Below are 23,399 nucleotides of genomic sequence, written 5' to 3'. Positions count from 1 at the left end.
GGACAGGATGGTCCAGGGACTGCTACCCCAAAGCATGATTCATATGATTCAGACTGTCCTAATTTGGGAGGAGAAAGAAAGCTCAGGTGTATGGACACAGGCTATGCTATGCCACATGCCTTTGTTGAAAAGCTCATTAAATACTTTCCATCTGTTTTTAAATACATGTATTCCTTTCATCTGCAGACAGTGCAGTGGCATATATATGGAGCAGTTTAAAGCTTCCAGGAATAAGTGGTCATAAAACATTTAGGTATTGCTGGGAATAACCCCGTGTGTGTGAATGTTTCCATATGAAATGATTTACCCTTCAGTTTTATTTATTTATAATCTTCCTCTAAACCTCTTTGTTTTTTTAGGAATTCCTACCATATTCATTATCACGTGGACAGTGACACGAATCATTTTAGAGGACACCGGGTAAGTAGGTGGGAAAGGGAAAGCCTGAAATCCCCAACTGTACCAGTACAAGCCTTGCCTTGGATAAAAGGCAAGGATATGGTGCCGTTCACAGAAAGGTAGTTTGCTGTTCTGAAGGAGATAAATAGAGAAGAGCTGAAATTTCACAGATGTGACACTCAAGGGACAAATGTTTAAAAGCTCTTCAGCATGAAGTTTATGCATGCTATTTATTTGGGAACTTTCAAGAGGAGGTGGCAGAGATATGTTCTGACTAATGCTCCCCCCCTGAGATCCACATGTAGACCACTGGCATCCTAATTTGCAAACTGGCAACTCAAAGGATTGAAATCTAGAAATCTTTGGATATATTACATTCACTTAAGTGAAGCAATATAAGATAAACATATCTAAGGTGTGCAGATTCAGGTAAAACTGTGGCTGACGAGAGTGGCGCCTGGCTGTTCTTGGCACGAGAAGGGGAGCTCAGATAAAAATTTTGTAGGAAGGTCAGACTTGCTACTCCTGCAGGCACCAAGGAATGGGACAGAAAAGTTAGTGGGACAAACAATTTTCACATTCCTTTTTGGGGGGTCTGACTAATATTTTTCAATTATTTGATTCTGTAGTTAAATTAAAAAACCTGCATAATTTCTAGGTTTTCTTTGCAAGATCTCTAACGTGTAAAGAAGTCCTTTCTGCTTCGCCATTACTATACAATTAGAAGAACTCTGAAGTGTATTGCTTTTGTTTAAGGTTAATCATTCAGAGCTTTTATTCTAAGAGTATTGAGGCTAGAATTGCTTAGCCCACAGTGAAATTTAAACTTCCAGTTTTTCAGACAAAGTTTCAGGTTCAGTCTGATATTTTCCTAAGCCATTTCCAGCCATCCATAACCTAAATACCCCACAAGGAAATTATGTCATTTTAATTGTATCTGTCAGTTGCTTTAGATCTTCCTGCTACCCAGAGGCTGTTGTTAAGTGCTTTTTGGAAAAGTGCCTTGACACAAAGTGAAACTAAACTTGGCGCCCCTAAGGGGCAACATCCCCCATTATTTCTACTGCTAGTCTAGTGTGCCTAGTGTTTCAGCTGATTTGAATATGCATATTAAAACCAGGGAAGTAAAAAGTAAAAGCAGGAAAAGATTAAATGGTGGATTCTAAGCATTATTTTAGTGTGCTTTGACTTTTGTATCCAAAATACTTCTCTTCATAGGTTTTGCTTGCTAGATGAAATTAATGTTAACATCATTTTCCCTTTTGTTTTTTACAGTTGCTGGGATACAAATGAGCATGGTGGTCCCTGGTGGGTTATACGAATACCAATTTTAATTTCTATTATAGTAAGTAAACTTTGAAGCATGAATTATAGATGGGTTCTGCACTGTGCAGTGCGTATAGCCATTATTCTTTACTGCTAGTTACAGACAGGCAAGAATTCTGTTTTAATGAAAAGATATTATGCTGTAGGAGAAATTTTAAACAGATGCCAAGCCCATTAAAATTTGTTGACTTCAAAATTTATCTGCCTCCTATTAAATGAACAGCTGCTTTTATTTGTATATTGTTTTTTCTTAAAAATCTCCCCTGCCTGGGGGAAACAGAAATCTGATTACACTTTTCAATGAACTGAAGATTAGATTTTGCTTGTAAATAGATAGCCTTGCAATTGAGAATCTGATATTATTGCAGCCATAAAAAATTATATATCTCTCTTTAATTGATAACCTACTGAAATATATGTTGAACATGAAATATTTTCAAGCATTTGAGCACGCTTCATTGGGCTTTTACTATGTGGAGCTCATCACTTACTGGAGCATCAATTGTGGAGCATCAGTCACTGGAGTAGCATAATAAAATTCCTGTTTGTTGTGATAATTGTGTACTTAACATTGGGCATAAAATACTGTGGTTATATGTCCATTTGTGAAAGCAGTCACAGTTCAAATTAATACATTTTAGATACATTTGCTCTGGTCTTTGTACGCTTGGGTCAGAAAAGTTTGTGCATTATTAGGTTACACAGGATTTCAAGAGAGTCCAGGTCAGCCCAGCACTTATACTTGGGCTTGCCTTTCACTACATGCTTGTGTAAAAAGCACGCTGAAAATTATTTGGAAAGAACTTCTTATCATCTTTGTCAGAGTGAATTCTACAAATTTTAAAGAGAGAGCAGAGTAGGATATGGCATGTGTATGAACTGACACAAGGTAAGGACTCACAGAAAAGGTGTTTTATTATATGAAGAAATGGGTATGTAACAGAGCTACAGCATGAAGAGGGGACACACACCTAAAGGAGCTGGAGAATGTGGGATGGTCCAGAATGAAGAAAATATGATAAATGATAAAAGAAAAAGAAACACCTGGTGTTTACAGGAAGATTTATGCCTGTTGTCTGGATCTTTAATTTCAATATCTAGTAGACTTTGTGTTCTGCAAGGCAGTGCCTCTCCAAAGAAGTCGTAGACATGGAGACAGTCTGCTCATTGGAAGACTTGAATTCAGCTGGATCTTAGCAAAGACTGGGAAGTGGGTTGGGAGTTAAGAAAATATAGTAGAGGTCAGTCAGCAAAAGTCCAGTATATCAAAACATAGACCAGAATCACTCTCTGAGGTCAGCTGAAGAACAGCCATGCTCTTTTTCTTCTGGTTCTATTTTTGGTTTAATATAATGGAATTGTAAGATGTAAGGAAATGTTTTGCAAATGACCTTTTATGGCTTGCCAGTTGCACATGCTGAGGATCCTTCCAGAGATGTTTCTTCTCTTAAGCAGCATGTTCTAGGGATGAGAGCAACAAAAGATGTGATTCTGCAGCTTATGCTGCATATCAAATTGCTTACTTCTCTGATTATATGATTCCCCAGCTGTTTGATCAACTATATTTTGCATTTGGAAAGTTAAACTATGAAAGTTCGTAGAGTAAGAGTAGCCAGCCAGTGAAATGTCACATAAAATTGAGCGTTCGTGATTAAAAAATACTACATTCACAAGAAAATAATTTTCAATACACATGCACAGTGCTAATCACAATATATCTTCTAGAAAAAATAAATCTGAAGATTCCATCTGGGAATAATGAGCTCCGTGCTGCCTGATATTCAACAGTGAATATAGATCATTGCAAGCCATTTGGATAAGAGTTGAGAAAGAGTCATGTTGTCTCTGTATAAATATATGACGTACCTCTATCATACTAATTTGCACAGTGCCTTCAGTCTATTCTAAAGAATATAGTAGGACTAGAAAAGTTGCAGAGAGAGATGACAAAGATGATCAGCTCTAATATGTGGCTTCAGCCTTAGGAAGGATAAAGACCTGTATGTAAGTACTCAATGAGAAGGTGAACACAGGAAAACTCTGAAAGAAGCTAGATTTCAGAAAAATGAAGGAAAGTGGAACACATGAGTTGAGACCTGCTAAGGACTGTCCTATGCAATGGCATGAAAGAAAGCCTGGAGTAAGAGTGATACTGAAAATCTTTAAGAGCAGGAGGAAGACTGCAAAACAAAAAAAGGTAGACTTGAATTTTTTTGTGAGGATGATGTCATGAATATACTGTTGAAAGAAGGAGGAAATAAAATGGAGGTTTTGGAGGAACTGTGGTTTAACTGCATTAGATTTAACAGGAAGTCCGCTCCGTCTTCATGCCAAATGCACTCTCTTCCATTGATTTCTGTGTTACTTCCAAACATTTTAACAGGTTAGAGGATTATATTATCTAAAATGTTATTATCAAACAGTAAATAGCATTGACAGAGCAATTTCTGAAGTCACTTCTCAAAGTGGGAATGGCTTCAGTTAACCCAATGTGTTAAAGGCCTTCCCCGACATCTCCTCTGAACAACTTTGGCCTGAAAAAAGTGATTTGGCAGGCTTCCATGCTTCATGCTGTACATATTTCAGAGTTCCTTAATTGGAGGTGTACTATTCCAAGCACTTGCTTTGGAGTATCACCTCTATTCTCCATTTGGCAAATGCCGCCACAGCTGCCTTCTCCATACCTACACTTACATAAACTGCTGTCATTTAGGGAGGAGGGGGTATTCAAGTGGAAACAGTACTTTTGTCACATCAAAGTAACTGAAAAATGTTCATCTTTTTATTTCACATTGCAGCTAGTATGAGTGACTAAATAGCAACAAAGAAGCAACATGAAGACAGTTTAAATGATACATGCTTAGGCAATGTGTTTGGACTTGAAAACTTATTGTCAGAACAAATCAGCTAGTAAAAAAAGGCATCACCACATCCTAATGTTACTCCGCTAAAGAGCCATCATTTTTTGTAACTTTCCCTTGGTCTTGCAGTTTCTCTGCATTCACATTTTTTTCTCATTTTACTGTTCTTAGATTTTCATTCAATGATATAAATGTTCTATTTAAAGAAATTATACTCAAAGGATATTATGGGACTGAAAAGCTACAATACTAAAAATAAAATCACAGGGCACTGCTTGTTTCATATTTTGTTGAAATGCATCATTCTCAATCAGATATATACGTTAAAGGATTTTAACAAATGGTCGATAATATCTTATATTAAAAGCTTACAGAAGTTTATTTGCTCTGTGGTAGTAATTCAGTTCAGGCAGTTTCCACCTTCATATCCTAAAACCCAGTTTCCTCTGGCTGGATTTACAAGCTCAGTCGTGCCAAGCAATGTTACTTACAAACTCCAAGAAGAATGCATGTTTTTCATTAATCTGAGATTGTGCTTACAGAGAAAAATAGACTTGTTTTAAAACAGACTTAAATGTAATATGTGAATGACAGTCCAAAATGAGTCACTTGAGTTTAGTTTTGCATCAGTTAATGCCTCAGAAATCAAAAGGATGACAACTTATTCTATTACAGTAGAAACTAGGTGGGGGGCTGTCAAGAACGTGAAGCTATTCTGCCAATTCCTGTGCAAATACAGAGTAAAGATTTTTTTATTCTCAGTTTTCTCCATGGCCACTGATACTAGCTCCGGTGTATGTACCCTAGGGAATGTATATCACTTGATCTGTTTACTCTGCTATGATAAATAAGCTTGTAGATACAAAGCCATCAGAAAGAATACTGACTTCTACAAATTACTTCTTGGGGAGACTTGCAGAGAGTAAAACTTCAACTTCATCATCTGCTTGCAAAATATGTGTTTACTTCAGTGAAGGCTGGTATTTTCTAATATTTTCTTCTTTATTCTTTTTTTCAAAAACATCATTTTAATTTTCCTGATTTTTAATTTAATCACTATCTGTCAGTCCCTGACACTTCCCATCACCTGTCCCTCTAAAGAAAATAACGAGTACAGAAGAAAGTGCAGTTGTTATGATCATAACTTACTTATTCACACCACAAACTGTACTGGGTATTTCAGAGAAGGCACGGAAGTCATTCAACTTGAAGAGCTTACAGTCAAATTGTTAACATTGACCAAAGAGTTACAGCAATAAATCAAGGCAGAGAGAGACTGAAGATTTGTAACAGGGAGGCAAGCACTTTCTGGTTAGGTAACCAGCCTCCTGATTTTGAGCTTTGGGGTCAGGTTTAGTTAAAAAGTATATAATGTTTGTTCTCACAGTGATAGAAATTTTTTTCTAGATGGTTTTCTTCTAAAATACGTGCATTTACAGCAGTTGTTTATGTAGTCCTGTTTTTAGTTAGCTCACATGGCTGCTGTGAAGGTGTGATGGATTCAAAATGTTTCATCACCTTAATGTTGCACACCATTTTTAATGTGCAGACCACACTTTCTAGACCACAGAAGACAAGCCAGCACCAGAATAGCTGGTGATCACAAGATGCCAAAAGCCAAAGATGAAGATATTAAGGGAGTCAGATTTGAGATCTCCTGAGTTTCAGTATTGAATTTCCTAGACTGATCAGGATCTGATCATAACTCCAAGTTTATGCCTTGTTTATCCAAGTGTCTCCAATCCCTATCTATGAAATAAGATAATTATAGTATTGTTCTATCTCAGAGGGCTACTATGAGAATAAAATGTTAGATTGCCAGGATTCAGATGCTTCAGAGCTGACATCTGCATCATTACCCAAGACAGAGAGATGCATGGGAAAGGCCCTCTCCATGCTTGATGGGAGTGGACAGATCACCTGTGCAGCAGTCTTCTCTCTGCTAATCCGGAGAGAAAATATTAAAAGTCAAAGTGAGGGGTTAGAGAGAGTCAAAACTGTGTATAGAACTCGCATTATCCTTTGGGCTTCCAGTGGTGAATTTAGGACAATGCACCAGTTCATGTCCAATGTCCCATCATGCCAGGAATCCTGTCTGCAAGAGAGATTTGGGAAAGAGGGATTGCTGACAGTTAGGACTTTTAAAGGCTTTTGTCAGCCAGACTAGCACTTGTGGCCATGCAGAAGTGCACTGGATGTAACTGCTGGTGAGGCAGAAAACAGACAATAGATTTGACAGTGTAAAGCTTAATGTGTTCTGGCAGGTACGCAAAGCTCACTGACGAGTTGATTAGTCTAACTTGATTAACATTTCCTTGTGCTGCATATTCAATTGAGAAGTCAGAAATCACTTTTTTTTTTTTTTTTTACAGGTGAATTTTATACTTTTCATTAGTATTATAAGAATCTTACTGCAGAAATTAAGATCTCCTGATGTTGGAGGAAATGACCAATCACAGTACAAGTGAGTCGTATTTTTAGACATTATATACAGAACCAAAATAATCTCTATAACATTTACTCTGCTGAAGCCTGCTGCCAACAATTGGTATGATACTGTAATTGCATTTAGCTCCAAAGCATCTATTTTTAGATGTGGTTTAATAAAGCTCTTAACATTACGCTGAAATAGAGATGAACATAAATCTTGTCAAAAAGTAAATTCAGTGAAAAATAAGCAAATCATGAAGACCAACAAGCTATTCCAGAAATTGAGTTGAATTCCATGAATAAGTATGTTCATGCAAAATATGGGAGGAGTATCTTTTTTTTTTTTTAATGTCTAAGCATTTTGTTTCAACACAAACACAGTTTCAAGGTCAAAATGCTTTGCTTCAATCTGCTTAAAACCAGAATTTTTAGATTTTTTGTTTCTGAATCCATTTGGTTGCAGTATTTGCATTTATTTTAAGATCTGGAAGGAAGCTAGCCCTGAAAAAATAAAAAACACCAAAGTGATGGGTTTGTCCTCAAGTAAAATACAATGTTTTATGTTGATCTAAAATAGCATTTTTATATTATTTTTCCAGATAAAAATAAGTGTTTCAAATTTAGATCAACTTGTTTTCTATTTAGGCTTTCCTTTTTTGATGTTTTTTGGCTTGACCATTAAATCAATATCCATTATTTGCAAATCTTCATCATCAGCGAATGTTGGGGGGAGTTTAAATACATTGCTAAAACTGAATTTGTTCCTTATTATATTATTATGTCATTTATGATCATTTATTGTAATAGCTGCTGCATACTGCAATCTAGAATCAAGTCTCTGTTGTACTATGTCTTATTTTAAAGCTCAGATGTAGACACTATGTTGTACACTGTAGGATATTAAAATAATATAAAAATGACAAACTAACATGAGCACTGAAAATTCAAAACCATGTACTGAGGGACCTTTGAAATTGGGCTCCTGGATAACACTTCTTTTCCTCATTTGAAAAATACTGAATTCTTTTCATAAAAGCAGATGAAACATGGGGTCTGGAATAAAAAAAATCTTTAAACTCAAGAGAACTAGAACCCTCTATATTTTGGAAACAATGTGACACATTTGATGCTGTATTATTACATCCCAGAGTTCTTAAAACAGTTGAGGACTAGGTCAGATTATGAAACTTCTCCTACAGTGTGCACAGATGAAAAATATATTCTGTAGTATTTGCAAAATCAACCATAAATCTTCTGCAAGTCCTTAAGCAGCATCAAGGAGTGATTTTATACTGTTCAATTAAGTTGCTTCAAAGTGGCTTTAGTTTACAAATACAGTCATACCAGTCTATTGAATTATCTCAAAGTAAATTTTAGTGGAGCTGTACTTACATTAATAGAATGTACTGGGTTTTCGAAACATAGTGTAGTAAATTAAAAATCGCAGACCTTCCAGCTGTGTTTTGCTACCGTGTTAGGCCATGATCTTTAACTTGCCAGTCATCCACGCTGGAGACGGGTGACTGTATCTACATATACTGACTATCCTATCAGTGAAGCAAACCTAATAAGTCCAGTGACCCATGCAAGAACTGCATGCATTTACTGGAAGCCTGATGTGTCCAGAGACAATGAACCTGGGACACTCACAGTAAGTTGCTGCCTTTGTGACCTGTTAATATTCTGTACACCCTGTGGGCATTTAAGCTTTTGGCGTACCATCTCACATTCCTGATGTGATCTTGGGAGCTGCTGTACCACTGGAAGGGGAAATGAAGAACCTGGGGCTCAAAGTGAGGGAAGATTTCAGCACAAAGGTGCAAGCATGCTGGAAACATCTGCGTTAAATATTCATTCCTTGGAAGTCACACACTTTCCTTTCCTAGTCCCATTATAATACACAAATGCCCTCATAGACAGATAACTTGCTGTATAATCAAAAAGTGAAGGATTTTGATGCATCAATGATAAGAGGGTACCACCAGATTGGTGTAGAGCTGGGCTTCAGAGAAATGCATGGTTTCTTTTGTGTTTGCTATTTGAATTAATTGAATATGTGGGAGCATGAAATCAACCTAGATGAAATTACGCAGTCACCGCATTATTATTTAGCACAATATCTGACATATGGGCAGGAAACCTGCTGAAGTTTATATCTTGTGACAGGAACTTTTCTTTGTTTCCCTGTGGTATTTATGTATTTGATGAAAATGAGGCATTCCCTTCATATCAGGCCCATCATTTTCCATGGTTTACTACAGAGCTTCATAGTATAAAAATGTTCAGTATTAGCAACCTTGTTCTTTACTGTTCAGCACTCTAAATTCTTTGTTTTTAGCATTTGATTGTCTGACAAAGTTTGAATTGGATGGTGTTTAGCAGGTACTCATGGGAACAGTATATTTACCTCCTCAAGAAAAACTGTTTCTGCAGAGCAAATTAAAGGTCTGGAAGGTTCATTTTTCAAAATTTGAATGTATTTTCTTTAAAAAAAAAAGAAGAAGGCTATTCTTGTCTGGCTCTTTCCTTGATTAAAATGTAAGTGCAGTATAGTAATATCAGCTAGTCAAAAATTGTTAAGAAAGTGAAATATGAGATTAAAATGAATAATATTCATGCAAATCACTGTTTTTCTTTTCTTCCTCTCTCCCATCTGCCTGTACCTGGTTCCATACTTTTTGTTCCTCATTTTACTTTTGCAGTGGGAAAGGTTAAGCTGAAAAAAAAAACCAATTTTCTACTTCACTTGGGAAACCAGGAAATTTGCTGCCATCATCATCTCTTCCAGTTGTAAATTTTTACAGTGACTTTCTTTTGCCAAGGAAACCCTATTTCTCACTTACTGGTATCACCTGTAGGTGTGAGGGTTTTACTATTCTTGAGAAACTTTGCTGTCAGAAATGATTATTTCCACATAAGCAGATATAGCTGCTGAGACATTATGAGCAAAGGAAGGCCACAAAGACATAGAAAAAATAAAACCGTTTGAAATACCTTGATTTTTGTGTTAAAATAGTTTGCTTCGAAACAGCTTTTTTTCATTGCTGAATCAAGTTATATTCATCAAGACAGTGATGAATTATAGGACTCAACATGCTAACTTCTGAGATTTTATCTGATACCAGACATCTATAATCATGCATGATTGGCCCTGTGTAATATATAAAACTGATGTTACTAAAGTGAAATGAGTGACAGATAAGGGATAATTAGCAATTCATCTTTTCAGTAGTTTCACAGGCAGTTTGTCAAAACTGTTCTGCTTGATAATTTAAAGTTATCTTCTCCTTAACTTGTGCTAAATTGTATTTCATAATTGATGAAATTTCAAATTAATTACGGTTATGTGCTTACCACCACCATTATAGTTATGAGCTTTTAGAATTTGGGGGTAAACCTAAAATTGCTGAGGAAAATCCCGTAGTTGGTATTATTGTTGATGGCATGACCTAGATATTTACACACCATCTACATGAACTGTACAGGCTAACCATACAGTTGCAGCTTTTGAGGACATGAACATTGGTGTAATAACTTCAAGACACAGATTGTACCTTACATAAAAAAAGAACTGTTTGTATGATTTTGCAGGAAGGAAATATTCCTTTCTACTTTGAACCCTTTATACTTAAAAAGTATCCTAAAAGCCCTGATCGCAGCTAGTGACGCTTTGTAGAACGTGGCCCTGGGGAATATCATAATTAGCTCCCCCATCCCCAAAAAAGTGTGACATGAAAACGGGCTGGGACCTGGCTTTGTGTCAAAGTTACGTAGCAGAGCGCGGCTCCCACACCCTGCTGCTGTCCAGAGGTCAGCTGAAAAAAGGTCTTTTCGTTTAGAGAGGCCCTGCAGCTTTTTACGAGCTTTCCGGATAGGGCTAGGTCAAGTGTAACATGGAATTACACACAGTAATTTGTAGGGCTACTGTGTGGCTGATCTCATAGCAAGCTTGAAAGGAAAACAATTTTCAATATATATGAATGACTCTTACTAAGACTGTTTATAAATCTGAAGTCATGTATGGTTTGTCTAAACAACATTGCATCAGGTACTTATCTTAATAAAACGAGCTTATCATTAAATCCATCTTTTTCTGTTTTATTTACTTAGGAGACTTGCAAAATCCACGTTGTTGCTTATTCCATTATTTGGAGTTCACTACACAGTATTTGCTCTATTTCCTGACCGCAGTTCCAATAACTATAAAATAATTTTTGAGTTGTGTTTGGGATCTTTTCAGGTAAATTTTAAAGCTTTTCTTCAATAAAAGTTTTACTGGCTCAGGTTACTACTGTGTACTAACTAGTCAATATTTTCTGTTTCCAGGGTTTGATTGTCGCAGTCCTGTATTGCTTTTTGAACAGTGAAGTAAGTCTCCCCTTTCCTATTGAGGATGTAACTTTTGTTTTCAATAAATATAACAGTGCCCCTATAATTCCACTCTATGGATCATGAAGTTGTCTTGAAAGATGTTTGCATTCCAGTTCATAGAATATATATGTGGCAGTGTACATGCAACAGGAGAAATCAGTGTATTTGGGTGGAGAGTTGAGAGCCATATGAAATCTAATTCCGTGCAAACTGAGGGCCTGTCAGTAAGTGTGACTTCTGTTGTTTTGTGTGGTTTAATTCTAGCCCTGTCACAATCAATGTGAATTGTGCAACTGAGGTGCAACAGGTCTAGGAATTTATCCAAAACTGTAAACACCATTTTGTAAGTGTTTCAGGGTAATCTGAAAGAATCTCACCCCCAGAACAGCAGCAGATTCTCGTAACTGCTCAGCATATAGCAGCTTTCTTGATCTCAGAATGAGGAGGAAGGAAGGAATTCCTCTTGAGGTCAGCCACTTTTTAAAGTAGAATATACTTTAAACATTATACAGTGTCTGACAGAAGGAATCTGCCCGAAGAAGACTTGGCTTGCACAGGGAATTGAAATCAGGTCTTTGGAGTGCTGGTCTGGCCTTTGATATTTGTGCGATGCCTGATTTGGGGGCTAATCATTTGATTCTAGGCTTCAAATGCATATGATTAATAGCTACCTACAAACAGCCCCTGTTTCAGTACAAATGCTTCATATCTGATTCTGAGAGTGGCCTTGGGGTTTCTCCTAACACAGTGTAGATGCAGTCTTTGCCTCAGTTTTATAATTTTTGTAAAAACTGATTAGAAGTTATTCCCAGGGGTCCCCACTTGATAGCCAGTAAATGTGGAAACGTTGCTCATGTGAAAAAAGTGTGTTCAATTCACGTGCATTTTCTTTTAAACATAGGTGCAAGGGGAGCTGAAAAGGAAATGGCGGAGTCTGTGCTGGAAGCAGACAGCAGGCAGAGATTACAGACTCCACAGCTCTTCGATTTCCCGAAATGGATCAGAAAGCGTTTCTCAGCTCCATCGGCATTCCAGGGCTCAGTCTTTTATGCAGACAGAGACCACCATGATATAAATCAGCTCGTTTTCCCAAAAGATGAAACAAAAAACTGTGGGATATGTCATTCATTACATGGCTTGATGTGATATTTTCTAAAATGTACAGTTTAGTGCTTTGCTTTTCTACATCCTGATATTAGGGAAATTGTTTTTTGCAGCCAACCAGGTAATAACAGAGACACCTGCCTCATGGATGCTTTGTGCTTTTTTTTATGCCATTCATATTAATTCTGATGTTCTCTTGTTATTCACTAGCCATAACTATTTAAAAACTAATTTACTATAGCGATTCCTTTCCCCTTCAATCTGTCTATGAGTTGAACAGTACCCTTGTCAATCCAGACTGCTTTGGTACATATGAAAGTTTAAATGGGAAGCAAGAAAATTCCTTACACTTTATTTATACTTAAAATAATATTCCTTTCCTTAAGGATGTAGGCACTAATTATGGAAAAGAAAAGCAAAATAAAGAAATGTAAGGCTATAATTAACCACAGTGGGAGTATAGTGTAGTACATTAATATTATTTTAAAAAAATAGAACTTCTTGGCTAATTGTATAAATCCTCATTCAATTTGGAGATGACTTTCTACAGAGCTTGATTCCTATCCTGCTGTTCCCCCAGAAGTGCCTGTTTTTTAGGTTTTGGTGCAGAAAGTAGGGCTATCTTTGCAGTCCATATAGAAAAGCCTGCTGTAATAGTTATGATTAAAACATCACCATTTGCCAATAGTACTATTGTAGTCACCAGCTCTACTGCTCTGTTTAAAATGCAAGAGATTTGTGTTGATCTTATATTAAACAATTTCTGAAGAGGTGCTTTATCGCAAGAACAGTCTGGCATAGGATAAACAGCCTTGGATTGCCTATTACCCACTGAAAATATTGTTTTCATATAATATTTTCATTAAAATGTGTCTCTAGAACTATGTCCTTGAGAGTTAAAACAGAAAATATTGTAATAAAGTTAAAAATCCCATTTAAGGAATAATGTAAATATTTTAGCTTAATTCCATTTGGTGTCTGAGCTGATTTAAAATTTAGTCATGGACATGAGTCTAGCAAAAAAATTAGACACAATCCCCCAAAATTACCATAAAAGGCTTAAATTGCAAGAATTTTCAGCAGCATCAAGCCTCTTATGTAGTCACTTTGTAAAAAATGACATAGAACTGACAAGTTCTTATAAATATGCAAAGAACATTTGCAATTTTAAAAGAAATAAATCCAGTTATGTTTACTTCTCATGTCACAGTTGACCATGTCCACTCTAAATAGTAAGTGTGAATAGTATATATTTACATGAGTACCCTGGATCCGTAAAGAGAATTGCCCTGATATTTCAGATAACAGATTGTATGGAGCTAGCAGAATCCAAGGCCCCTAACGTTTCCAGGAACACGGGAGCATGGCAGGAAGGAGGATCCCTTGGCAGGCATACATGTACATTCCTGAAAATATTGCCAGTACTGGGAATATTATTGGAAGCTGTCAAAGTGTCCATACACCTCTTGCTCTGTTTTACTTTACCTATTTATGGCTCAAACACCATTTGTTTTAATGAGATTACCCTGAAGCGATACAAAGTTAGGTAAAACCAAAGACAGAAAATGCCCTAATGGTCATATGAGTAGTACAGAGCTGGTAATTCTATGTATATTACATGACACCTACCTTTATGTAATAGGTATCATTTGAGTTAAATAATAATCATTTAATTCTTACTTTGCCAAGTCTGATTTTAGGGCAGTTCTTGGTCACCTCCAGTCATTCCAAGTGTTTTCTACTGTCACTTGGTGAAGTAACTGTGATATACTGGAGTGAACTACTTGCCCAGTGGGATCTAAAGATAGGACCATACACCTGTATTTAAACCTTATATACTAAATATTCCCAAAGACGTTAGACCCAGAAGCCATTGCTGACCTTTAGTATTTCTCTTGGATCCTTGAACAACCCTAACAACAAACTCTTGACTGCAAATATGTAAAGAGACATTGGAGTTTTTGAGGAGCTATTCCTAAATTAAATACATCTGTGCACTTCAGGCTTCTTCACGTGTCATTGGGACTGCTCAGCTTCCTGCAAATCGGATCATGTCTGGATATATGGGACAGTAGTTTTCGAACGCAGAATTAATTTTATTCCCCTGAAACCCAAAAGTGGAAAGACACACTTGACAAGCATTCAGATGGACTCATCTTTATGTTCAAAGGAGGTTCTGCAAGCGAGTTGAAACAAACAGAATCATGGTGTAGAAACAGAGGTTTCAAGCAATCAGTTCCATCAGCCTGTTCGGCATGGTGCATCGCCAATTATGTGTTTAGAATTCATTGTGTATCCTAGAGAAAACTATCTTTGCTTTAATTAGATGAGCACAGAGAAAAATGTGCATTTTAATGATTTCTGGATTATAAAACAGTAAATCGTAATTGAGGGAATACATTTTAAGGTGCAGCAAAATAGCGTAGGCTTCTTTAGCACGGCAAAGATGCATTTGGACTTGCAATCCAAATCTGGAGAAGCAGTATCTTTCTGTTCATGTAGCAAGTGGTGCCATATGAGACAATGAAGTTGCACCAGTGGTAGAACAAAATTGGGATCACTGATTTTTCAAATGACTTGCAATTTCAGTGCCTGCATGGGCAAGTGAAGAATGGCACACAAGGGAGGAAGAGGCTTCATATGTTTTTCTTTCAAGCCAGAGAAAAGTGCGATAATTTGTAAAGCCTCATCCCTCTATTAAAAATCATAGAATCTAAATATAGACAACATTTTTTTCTGAGATGACTTTACTTCATAATGCTTTGTACGAGTATTTTCAAGTCCGCTGAGGCCCAGAAGGCATGGTGCTCATCAGTTTTTACTCCCAGAAAATTCTGATCTCCAAAGAATTTTATGCAAAGTTCCAGCATCAACCCCATCATCATGAGACCTGTTTGACTTTCAGCTGCCTTTGCACACACAGACACACATCATATTGAAATTTATGCAAAAAATGCAAATCAGCTTGATGAATCTAGCACTTGAGCAATGTTTTGCATTTTTACAATATACCGAAACAGGATAGCTTTTCCTGGCCTTGTCCCTCTGCATTTTGCACCACTCTGTGGAGATAAACTGTCTTGCACTGTGCTGTGGTGACTCTAGGAGTCAAAGGGACAATGCAAGAAAGCATCATTTAGCCCTTTGGCATCCTTGAGCACTGCTCTCCCTCAGTCCTTGCCGTGTCAAGGGAGGAGGCAGACGCATCGAGGCAGGCCACATGCTTTCCCCAGTGGCCTTTCACATACTGCTCCTCCCTTTTTTTTTTCCTTTACAGTCTTTCTCCTTTTGGTTGTGTGAAGTACAAAACTGAGTTGTAAAATCTTCAGGGCAGGAAACCTGGGTTTTTGTTCCCACTGAAAAGCCAGTAGTATGTCATGTGTGCTGTAAGATTCCCGAACAAGATCAGCAATAGGCTTCGCTCTCATGGTGCTTCGCTTCTCTTTGGCCTCTGGGGCAGCACCATTCCTTGTGAGGGATTTTGATCAGCACCATGTCCTGCTGATACCTGTGGGAGATGTGACGGGTTACTCCCCAGGTGCTAATAATGACCAGAATCTAAATATATATATTATTCCATTAGTTCACGTAAATTTTCTCTGCAGAATCGACTTCAGCTAGAAGCTTGATAAACTCAAGTGAAATTCGCCTATCCTAATTTAGGCATTTAGAAGTTAGATGTCAGTTTTTGAGCTACGGGCTCTTTTATGGGCCTTCCATAGTCATCACAGAGAAACAGTCTGTAGTTTAAGATGATTCATCCCATTTCAGCTGGGCATCTAAGGTAGGTAAACTGAATCATCCTCTCAAAACACTTTTTTTCCCTCTACTTATAAAATGAGCCCAGGATAGCTAGCTAGGATTTAGACTTCTCACTTTCTATCTAAAATTAGGTAAAATTAATCTCTTCTGTAGAGTTTATGGCCAGAGGAGACCGTTAGGTTATCTGGCTGATCGATTATACCCAGATATCCCTTTTTAAGCCAAGTAATTTGGATTGGCCAAAGTTACCCTGCAGCAAAACATGCAGGTTAATTTAAAAACGCAGGCAGTGAAGTTCATTTGGTAGGGTGTCCCAGCGGCTGACTGCCTCCCATGGTAAAGCCTGCTGCCTTATTGCCTGTTTGGATTCGCCTGGATTCAGCTTTCAGCAGTTGTTTCTTGCTTTGGATTGGGTGTTTGGTTTTTTGTCTTCTGTAGAAGGATCATCTGCTAAACCGAAGTGCTCTTCAGTATGAGACATTGTCCTTACATGGAGTCTCCTGCTGTTGAAGTCGCATCTTGAGTCCCTCTCTGAGAAACTAAAGATGTCAAATTTCTGAAATTCTTACTGCCAGGCATTTTCTCAAATATTTTTCCTGATTCTCTCCTGCACCCTGTTCCATTTGTGACGGCTTCGGCCACAAGAAACAAAGAACTTATCTCCCCCGTCCTTAGCAATGTGGGGAACATTATTTTGGCCATTGAAAGCAGTGCCTGCCTTTAAGGAATGTTAGGAATTTGGCATATATTTCAGTAAGTATTGTGTGCAAAGCTGGAGTGCACCTTTCACCCCGACAGCGCGGTGACGGGTGCTGCAGACAGCCGTGCGGTGGAACCGTACTGTAGCAGCAGAAGCTCATCGGTGGCAAAAGGTGACAAAGGCATGAGAAAGCTTTCTGGTGTCAAGGAGGAGACAGCCTGCTCCACTCTGCAGCAGCTTCTTCACATCATGGTACACCCCAGACAAGCTTTCCTCTGCCTTTGAAATGACGAAAGGGAAAGCAATGGCCACAGAGCATCAGCAAATCAGGCAGTCTGGGACTGCTAATGAAATAAGGCGTTTCTGAGTGCAAGTGTCTCTGAGCTTAAGGACTGAGATGATCATTTCCATTATTTCTTTCCTATTTTTGTGAGTTTTAAAAGAGTTTTGTTTTTTAATTCACTTTATACAGATTTTTTTTCCCACACATCTCTAATGAAAACTAAACATGTTTGATATGAGAAGTGAAACTGGCAAGCAACCTGCAGGCAAAGCTACTATGGATGTAATGGGTATTATGGGAACAATTATGGTCTGTGCACAGTGATACAGCTAAGGGTGTTACTAAAAAAAAAAGGTACCTTTACATTACCATGAGTGCCTATATAAGCTTTGGGCTGTCAGTACTACCCTGACGTAACCAAATAGCAGAAGTTTGTATACAGTGCTATTTTGTTTATTAAACAAAACATATTGAAATAATAATGGATTCTGCCATGTGTGTTATGAGGTTTTACCATTGCAGACAGTATGTAGTTAGTTCAAAATCAGTAATATTTCTGTTGTCAGCTAAACCAGTGACCGAAATGCCCTAAACTGCTTTATTTCCCAAAGCACTGTAGTAATTTTATTATATGCTGCAACTTTTTTTCTGGAGCGTTAGTATGAGTATTGGTTTGAAATTCTCTTTTGCCGTCTTTATTGATAACTTTTTGTTTGTCAAATACAGTAAAAATTTAAGATGATGTAAATGAATGTGATAATTTTCTACAAACTGTACAGACTATGATGTTGTATAGATTAATGTGTAAATAGATTTGCTTTTCATACTGTAATCCAGTATGCCTATCCTTTGTTTTTGCTCTTTTTTTCTTTTTTGTTTCATTTTAATGTCACATCCGTAACAGCCTTCTCTGTGATGTGTTGTATATAAAACTGTGAACAAATAAGCATTTATATCTTCATGCTGTTAGTGATAATAGTAGTTAATAACACCATAATGGACTGAAGAAGAATCAGAGAAAACAAATTTACAGGTTTTGCACAGAACCTGTGTCATATATGTTTCAAAAAGTTGTGTAAAATGATACAGTTTTCTCACTGATTCAGTGGGTCGGGGCCGTGCTGAAGGATGTGGCGAAGTTAGTATTTCACTTTCTATTTCAACAGCTGTAAGCTTTTCATTTAAAGAAAATCAGCCCCTTACCTGAGATACTCCACTGAGAAATACATGTCTTAATGCAACTTAGATGATAAGTTTACATGGATATAAGAAGGACACACCAACAGAGTAGATCCAGGTGATCCTGTATGTCCTATACGTAAACACCTGGATGACTGGTAGTTTTTTGATTTACTACACCTTACTTAAAAGCATTTGTCCAGGTATCTTTCAGAAGTACAGTATAATGGAGCTGGAACAAAGGAAGGCTATGAAACCTTTTCTGCAGAGGGAACACCACATTTTCAGAAATCCCGTAGCTGAGAAAGGCCCCCCTGCCTTGGCAGCTCAGGGCTTCTCAGCAATTTTATTGCGTGGAGATTGAATTTTATTGCATGGAAAATGAAAGGCTGAGGCTGCTCCTGCCGTCAGAATGAGCATGGGAAAGAGTGAGGGAGAGCCGCTCTGCTGTCCCTCATGGCTCCAGCCAATCTGCCCCTTCTGCCTGTATCTGTACTTATCCCAGATATTATGCCCCCAGGAGGGGTCCTGTGGCCTGCTGAGAGATGCAGGTGTTTACGAGCACATCACAGGCTCTGAACCCTTCTGCATTCAATTACACAACTGCAAAGCCCTTCAGAGCCCTTGCCACATGCATGTCCTCTCTCCCCATTGCTGACTGGATGGTCCCTAAAACAGGTCACCTGGACATCCCTAGTGGGCTGCATTGGGGCTGAAGAGCCTGAGCGTCCCCGGAGAGCCAGGCTGCAAAGGAGCAAGGTGGCTGGTGGGATTCCCATCAATGCTGGCAACAGCGCCAGCATGCTTCCCCGGAAAGCTGGGATCCTGTCAAACCCCCAAAACCTGTTTTTTTTACAAAAATTCTGGGAATGTGTAACACTATCAATGTTGACACACTCCTGGGGCTGCAAGTATTGATGTCTCTGGAATAAAAGGAAAAGTCAGTGTATTTTGAGGGAGTAAGGGAGTCTGCCTTCAAGAAGCAGTTTAAAGAAGCAAAAACTTCTGTTGTGCCCCTGAATAGTTACAGCGTGCATGTGTAATTTGGATGTGGACTATAGAGAGAGGTAGCTTTCCCAAGGGATTTTGTTTTCCCATAGCAACATAGTCATGGTCCAGCTTCTTTGGTCCTGTTTACTTGCAGCTGGGTGGAGGCTGGCCCTTAGACAGCAGAGCGACAAGCACAGCCGAGAAAGAGGGGAGCTGCATGGGCTACACGGAGGAGCCGCCCTACCCGGGGGAGGCCAGAGCTCGGGAGAGGAGGCAGCGGCACCCGCGGGCTGCAGCCTGCTGTGCAACGGCGAGAGCCTCTGTGCAGCCTCCCTGCAGCACGGCACTACATGTCCAGCTGAATACGAGTGACTCATTATTCCACGTGTCCAAACGCTTTCCATTAATTCTGTTCTATCGTTTATAATCTTCTGTATTTTAATACCCCTATCTTTCCATAACAACATAGACAACATATTATGAGCTAGCTGACATGCAGTTTAGGTTGAACTATGTATCAAACCACTTAATAAGTAAGTGTATGTTGTATCAAACTATTTATAGACTTTCCCATAGGTAAAATAAGTATTTTCCTAGCAGTATGCTAAAGAATATCATCAGTGCCCTGAGTTAAACACAGGTATCATTTAAATATGAGCATTGAATTTGGGAGACAAAAAAGACCAAAATGAAGAGCAGTGCTTTATGTCGAAATCCTCCTGTATTTCTGAGCTTGTGCCTTTGTAATCGAGATTGCTTTTCTACGCAAGCCAGTGCTTTCTGTTGGGAAAGGCTTCAGCAATAGCCCCCAGCCACTGCTTATCCCTGGCTTCCTGCTTCCATTCTTCACCTGCTCTTAATTAGTGCCTTGGGCTTCGGCTGCCTGTCTCGGGAGGATAAGAAAAAATACTTTGCAAATAATGAAGGAATCAATAAGCAAGTTTAGAAAGACGTAATTTGTAATGGAGCCTGACTATTAGGAGATATTTTATTACACTGAGCCGCATTCATGAGAAGCAATTTCAAAATTAAAAACTAAATACTACAGAAAATTGTGCTGTAGAGAATGATCGTGCCTCAGTTAGGTGACGAATTAGACAATTTAATCATTCCTGCAGATTCTAGCTTCTGTTATTCAGATAAGTGCCCGAGCCATATGGCCTCTGTTAAAAAACACTTAACTTGACCTTATTGCTCAACAATAAAAACACAAGGAAAAATATTGTTTCCCTTAAAAATACAACATATTTAAAGAATCATTTTCATAATTTTAACTAGAAGGACCATAACATCCTGTTTCTTGGAACAGGACAATAATTTATCAGTTCAGGTACTTGAAAAGACTCTTAACATATGGAGTTAAAATTTTTCCAAAGTCAAAAAAAACAAAAAACTTTAAAAGCTCAAGATGTACCTTGTTCAGGGTGTAGCTCTTTTTACTTGTCCTAGGCAAGGCATAGGCAATAGCGACTTCTCCTCGTTTAGGCCCAGATCATTTCTATCTAACTTTAAACCTCTCAGTTAAGTGCTCAGTTTATAAAAGCAGTCTTTGGCTGAACCCGAGGGTTACTTCATCTCCCGGGTGTCCCTCTGCACCGCTGGCGGGGGCCGCAGGGAGGAGTGGCGGTGGGGCTCGCGGTTCTGCCACCTGTGCAAAGTTCCATAGAAAAGCCAAGTATTGACGGTATCACATAGGCTGACATGACTGAGGCTGGAAATTAGAAAATGTTTGCAATCACTGGAGAACTGAGGTTTTGAAAGAGCCTGGTGGCATCTAAGAAAAAAAAAATCCCACTTTTAGATTCCTGTTTGTACAGCTTAGAGAGAATTATATGGTATGAGTCTCTGACAGCAGAGGATTAGATCTGGTGGCCCATCCACTTACATTTCCTACAGTCCTATACAGCTAGAGTATCCTAACTTCATTAATGTGTCCAATGTTCTGGAAAGAAGCAAGAAAAGTTAAAAAAAGTTTATGAACTTTTCTAAATCCAATAGTTTAACAATGTAAATGAATGACAAAAATCCTTGGGTTTTTGACTCTTGCCCAGTTACTATCATAAGACTCTCTATTAATGCTATTTTAGACACTTGTTTCAGCTATAGATTCAGTCTTACATGGCTCCATTGTCTGTGCATTGACCCCACTGTTGACACAGATGATTTGGAAGCTTGAGTACCAGAAAGAGATTTTTAGTCTTAGTTCACCTTCTCTCACTATTGTGCTCTGTATTTATCTGTAGCTGAGAAAAGTTCTTCCAATTAGCTATTCACACACTGATCCACGAATAGCACCACTGTACTTCTATATATGTTCTCAAATGTCTGGGATGAATAGTTTATTTCCTCTGGGTTGTAATTATTCATCTCAGCATTTGGCAATATATTTGGATGGTTTTAACTTTCATCATGCAGTGTGTCATCAGCTTTAAAAAATAGTTGTTTCTTTGGGCAATCTGGATTCTGAAGTATTTGGCTGGCTCATAGGGTGGAAAGTGGCTTCAGATCTTCATAATTAATTTGCAATTGACTACTTTAGTACATTTAAAAATTCAGATTAATTCAAAATGATAAATCAAAAGAAAAACATACAAATTGACTTTCAAGAATCTAGGAGAAAAAGATGTAAAGTTGGGGGAATAAATGGGGTCAAAGCTGGAACTTACTTTGAGGAAATAAGGTTTCCCTACCAGAAAATGGAAGAGCTAAGGGAATCCTGGTTGAGGGAAGACATGTAGGAGGTGGGTGGAAACAGGGTGGTGAAGGGGAGTCCAGAGCCTTGCTGAAGAGCCCTGCCAGTCAATCGCTCCTTGGGGACCATTTCCATGGGGAACTATCAGTGGTCTTCCAAACAACTTTTCCCTGTGTATGTATAAAGCTAAATTAGAAGCTAGATTTTCAGAAATGTGGACTGCATGTAGAACCTGAGCAGGTTTGCTCCAAACAGTTTGCAGTTAGGTTATACAGACTGCAAAGTTTAGACGTACAGGTAGAAGCCACCTATCACTGAAGGTCCATATTTCCCTCCCCTTAATTTGAAATTTTACTTATTTTAGGTGCAGGCCTTCTCTTAACTGTCTACATATGGCAGAATAACATTTTTCTGAATAAGGAATAGAATCAGAAAACACTGGTTTATCTGCTAAGATAGAAAAGGCAAAAGCCTTTCACCACCAAGAAAGCAATTTTACACCAGTAAGGCAATATCTTTGGGAGGCCTTTAATGTAAATCAGGATTCCTGGTCTCATCACCAGCCTTAAACACTATGATATCAGCCACGTCAGCTGAAGGCATACGTTAATGGTGAATCCCACCCATAGTTTTGCTAACTTAAATACATTTTGAGACAAAAACTACCCATGGGAATGAAACTGTAAGAACATGTGCCCTGTGGCTACTGACCCTGTGAATGTGGCCTACCTGACCCCAGGTGGCCCTAGGCACCCATCACACCTGATTTGACTCTCAGGTTAAAATCAGTTATGGAAAAAAAATTCTCTAGATTTTCATGTGGGCTGAAATGTTTCCACTGATTCAGAGATTAGGGTTTTTTTCTGGACCCAGCGTGGCTTTATTATTCTTCCATTCCCCTCAGTCAAAACACAATAATTCTGGCGTTCACTCCTTCACAGTTGTGTGGGCTGTACCTGTCTAACTGCAAATGATTCAGTAGCGGTACAGTCCCAATAACGGGCAGGCCTCAGAGCAGAAAACGGAGACGGGAACATTAAGCTGGGGGCTAGCGCGGCGATGGAGAGCTCAAAGGCCAGTACACGTACCATCAAAGTTCAGCTCATAGCCAGATAAACAGAATGGCAGGTTTTGATGGTAACTCATTAATTTGCCTTTCAGGTCTCTACTTGTGAACACTTAACATTTTCTTTCTTTCTTAATACAGCTTAAAGTATGCCATCTGCCTGTGTAGACCCATGGATGTTTAAATGTGTTCAAAGTTAAACTAAACTGACATACAGAGACAAATTCCTGCCAGGT

At 38.4% G+C, this 23,399-nt stretch overlaps 1 protein-coding gene across 3 annotated transcripts in view; it reads left to right on the top strand.

The window, feature by feature from the left end:
- Nucleotides 1-18,197, top strand: part of VIPR2 (vasoactive intestinal peptide receptor 2) — a 65,603-nt gene extending 47,406 nt beyond the window's left edge. For all 3 annotated transcript variants that reach the window (XM_064505759.1, XM_064505757.1, XM_064505758.1), the window contains 6 exons: nt 360-420; nt 1,675-1,744; nt 6,959-7,050; nt 11,127-11,256; nt 11,343-11,384; nt 12,289-18,197. In XM_064505759.1, the coding sequence (XP_064361829.1) occupies nt 360-420; nt 1,675-1,744; nt 6,959-7,050; nt 11,127-11,256; nt 11,343-11,384; nt 12,289-12,462 (569 nt within the window). In that variant the 3' untranslated portion in view covers nt 12,463-18,197. The remainder of the gene's footprint in view (nt 1-359; nt 421-1,674; nt 1,745-6,958; nt 7,051-11,126; nt 11,257-11,342; nt 11,385-12,288) is intronic.
- Nucleotides 18,198-23,399: the final 5,202 nt, after the last annotated feature.

The sequence above is a fragment of the Dromaius novaehollandiae genome, chromosome 2 (assembly GCF_036370855.1).
Source record: "Dromaius novaehollandiae isolate bDroNov1 chromosome 2, bDroNov1.hap1, whole genome shotgun sequence".
Taxonomy (NCBI): domain Eukaryota; kingdom Metazoa; phylum Chordata; class Aves; order Casuariiformes; family Dromaiidae; genus Dromaius; species Dromaius novaehollandiae.
Note: the sequence above shows the minus strand (reverse complement) of the source record. Positions and strands in the feature narration are given on the sequence as shown.